This window comes from Vombatus ursinus, unplaced genomic scaffold, assembly GCF_900497805.2.
Source record: "Vombatus ursinus unplaced genomic scaffold, bare-nosed wombat genome assembly UNPS02000525.1, whole genome shotgun sequence".
NCBI classification, from domain to species: Eukaryota; Metazoa; Chordata; class Mammalia; order Diprotodontia; family Vombatidae; genus Vombatus; species Vombatus ursinus.
In genome coordinates, this window is record NW_020940303.1 from 1 (window position 1) to 2,948 (window position 2,948).

Here is a 2,948-nt window from a genome sequence, read left to right on the forward strand (position 1 = left end):
AGGGGCTTCCTCATCCCCAAGCCTCAGCTGTTTGGTCCCTCACCTCTCTCATCTTTCTCTTCCCCATCTATCTCTGTCTCTCCTGTGGCTGTCTGGGTTTCTCTCTCCCCTTCTCGCCTCAGCTATGTGACTGTCTCCCTGCTCCTGGCAGTGACAGGAGTCCTGCCCTAAGCTCCGCCTCTACCTTCCCTCCCTCCCCTACCCCATCCAGGGGCAGAGCTTCCTTCCCTCACCACCTTCCTATTCCCTTCCCAGATGTCTCACCTCTTTTGCTTCCGACCCCTCCTCCTTGTCCTTTCTCTTTCCCCCCTTCATACCCTTCCCCTTCTTCATCCCCTCTTCTCCTAACCCTTCTTTCCCACATGTCCTGCTCTTCCCTGGTCTCTGATCTATTCCTCCTTACTTCACCTCACCTTACCTCCCTCTCTAACCCCCTTCTTCCTTGCCTGCTCTCCCTTCTTGGGCGCTAAACTCCATTTTTCCTCCTTCCCCTCTGACTTTCTCCTATACTTTCTCCTCTCTCTTTCCTGCCTTTCCTGCTTGCCTAATACCCTTACGTGGTGCCCTCCTGTACCCCTTCCTCCTCTTCTTCTCCCTCCTACTCCCCTTTCCTGTCCTCCCCCCTTCAGTGCTCTTCCTCTGTCCGTCCCTCCCTCTCTTTGGGCCCTCCCAGAACCAAGTTGCCTTACCCCTGTCATGAGAGGTTGCTGTATGGGATGCTAGCATGGGGTAGGGAACTCGGACTAGGCTTCATATGTTCCCCCATGTAGGACCATGGCAAACAAGAACATGAAGCAACAGGTCATGAATGGGATTCGGGACAAGGTGCTGACCTTGGACACCATGAACCAATCTGTGAAAAACACCGAGTATGTTATTCTCGGGTCCATTGTGCTGCGAGCTATGGAGCTGGAGAGAGAGCTTCAGCAGGTACTGTCCTGGGTTCTTCTCACCCCATTCACCCCCTTCCCAGACACCTGCTCAGTCCGAAGTTGTCATCTCTCCTTGGGCAAAGAACTAATTCTCCCAATGACTTTACCATCTTCCTTCCACTTAACTCCCTCCAGCCCCCTGAATGGATTGGTGAAGCACCTACTATGTGCTTAGCCCTGCCCAACCTCTTATTCCCAATCCAACTTCTCTCACCCCTGGCCATACCTATTTCTTAGGGTTCTCTGTCCACAGGGACACACTGCCCCCCATCAGTCTACCTGTCCCACAGCTACATACCCTCCATGCCAACCTTTACACATGCCCTGGGTCAGGGGCTCCATGTTCCCATGCTTGAGATTTTTCTTTCTGGAATTGAGATTACTCCAGGAATACAAGACCTTGAGTTATAGGATTAGAGAAGACATATAATAGAGGGGTAAGGAGGGTTCAGCCAGCATTGCCTCAGGTATCCTGTCCTCTACAAGACCAGGGCTCTCTCTCTAGGCAGCTGTGGACTGTGGGCAGGAGGAGAAGGTGGACCCAAACTGTCTCAGTACCCTTCCCAATTGTGGGTTGCAGCTATGAGGGGCACCTCTCTAAGACCCTCCTGCCCATTGCCTTCTCTAGTCCCCTTACCTTCACCCCTGCCTCCCTCAGTACAGCTGTGGGGTGGTAGGGGAGAGGCTGCATGAGTAAGGAATTCATCTTGTGCTCTCCCACCCCTTTCCAGGGTCTCTATAGCTTGTCTAGACAGAATGGGGCAGGCACTGGGTGAGGCCAGCCCCCTTCCCCATCAGGGTTATTTGGTTCTGGGAGCCCAGACAGCTGGGAAAGGAGAAGAATGAGGGGTAGAGGGAGGGCCCTCATCCTCTCTCTCTCTCTCTTCCTCTCTCTCTCTTTCTCTTTTTTTTTTTTTAGCTAGGCAATGGGGTTAAGTGCCTTGCCCAAGGTCACACAGCTAGTGAGTGTTATGTGTCTGAGGCTGGATTTGAACTCAGGTCCTCCTGAATCCATGGTTGGTGCTCTATCCACTGCGTCACCTAGCTGCCCCCATCCTTTCTCTCTCTACAGGGTGTGAAGAAGCCTTTCACAGAGATTATCCATGCCTATAAAGGAGATGCCCATGCTATGGGTCAGAAGCCAATCACTTTTATGCGTCAGGTGAGAAGCTTTGCCCCACCGCCCCAGTCCAGTATAGTACCTGTTCCTTCTTTCCCTCGGGGGACACCATGGGCCCTCACTTTGTGCCATTCTCTCCTCTCTCACACACACACAACTCTCAGGTCTTGGCCCTCTGCCAGTACCCAGATCTCCTGAGCAGCCCATCCTTCCCAGAAGATGCCAAGAAACGGGCAATGAGAATCTTGCAGGCCTGTGAGGGTCACAGCACAGGTGAGATCCTTCTCTGCCTGTTCTCACACTTGCCCCCTCAAGCAGCCTGTCACTGGATTTGTAGCAGAAGAATCTGGTTTGGAATCTTAGCTCTGCTGGTTCTTACCTGTGTGACCTGGGACAAATCACTTCACCTCTCTGGGCCTGAATGTCTTCATCTGTAAAATGAAGGGGTTGGATGGGATGACTTCTGAGGCCCCTTGCAGCTTTGACGGTAAGACACTCTGGTTCTGAAGGGGGCCATGGTCCTGCCCTCAGGGACGCTATGATTTAAGGGAGTGTGGCTCTGCACACAGACCCCATGCCCTTCTTTCTGACCCATACCCATCTTAACTCCCCATCCCCACCCTGGCTTAGGGTCTTACAGCGCCAGCACTGGCATCCAGATGATTCGAGAAGATGTGGCAAGGTACACTGAGCATCGGGACGGGGGCATTGCTTCTGACCCTGACAACATCTTCCTGTCCACAGGGGCCAGCAGTGCCATCATGGTATGCCTCCCTCTTTCTTTGTGTCTTCCCTTCCCCACCATCTGATTTCCTCAGACCCTTCCCCACTCCATCCCCTGCTCAGCCTTTCTTCTAGCAGCCATCGGCACAGAGGACCCCATTGTACCCGAGCCT

General features: G+C 53.3%; 1 protein-coding gene across 1 annotated transcript; it reads left to right on the plus strand.

Annotated features, from left to right (window-relative positions):
- The first annotated feature begins 706 nt into the window (after nt 1-706).
- Nucleotides 707-2,894, plus strand: LOC114039456 (alanine aminotransferase 1-like). Its single transcript, XM_027857262.1, has 4 exons — nt 707-930; nt 2,005-2,094; nt 2,217-2,325; nt 2,683-2,894. Exons 1-4 carry the CDS (start codon nt 775-777, stop codon nt 2,859-2,861), a joined length of 534 nt encoding a protein of 177 aa, XP_027713063.1. The 5' UTR covers nt 707-774; the 3' UTR covers nt 2,862-2,894.
- The last annotated feature ends 54 nt before the right edge of the window (nt 2,895-2,948 follow it).

Coding starts and splice junctions, on each gene's coding strand:
- LOC114039456 (XM_027857262.1), top strand. CDS start 775: ATGGCAAACAAGAACATGAAGCAACAGGTCATGAATGGGATTCGGGAC. Junction 931..2,004: donor TGGAGAGAGAGCTTCAGCAG/GTACTGTCCTGG, acceptor CTCTCTCTACAG/GGTGTGAAGAAGCCTTTCAC. Junction 2,326..2,682: donor CTGTGAGGGTCACAGCACAG/GTGAGATCCTTC, acceptor ACCCTGGCTTAG/GGTCTTACAGCGCCAGCACT.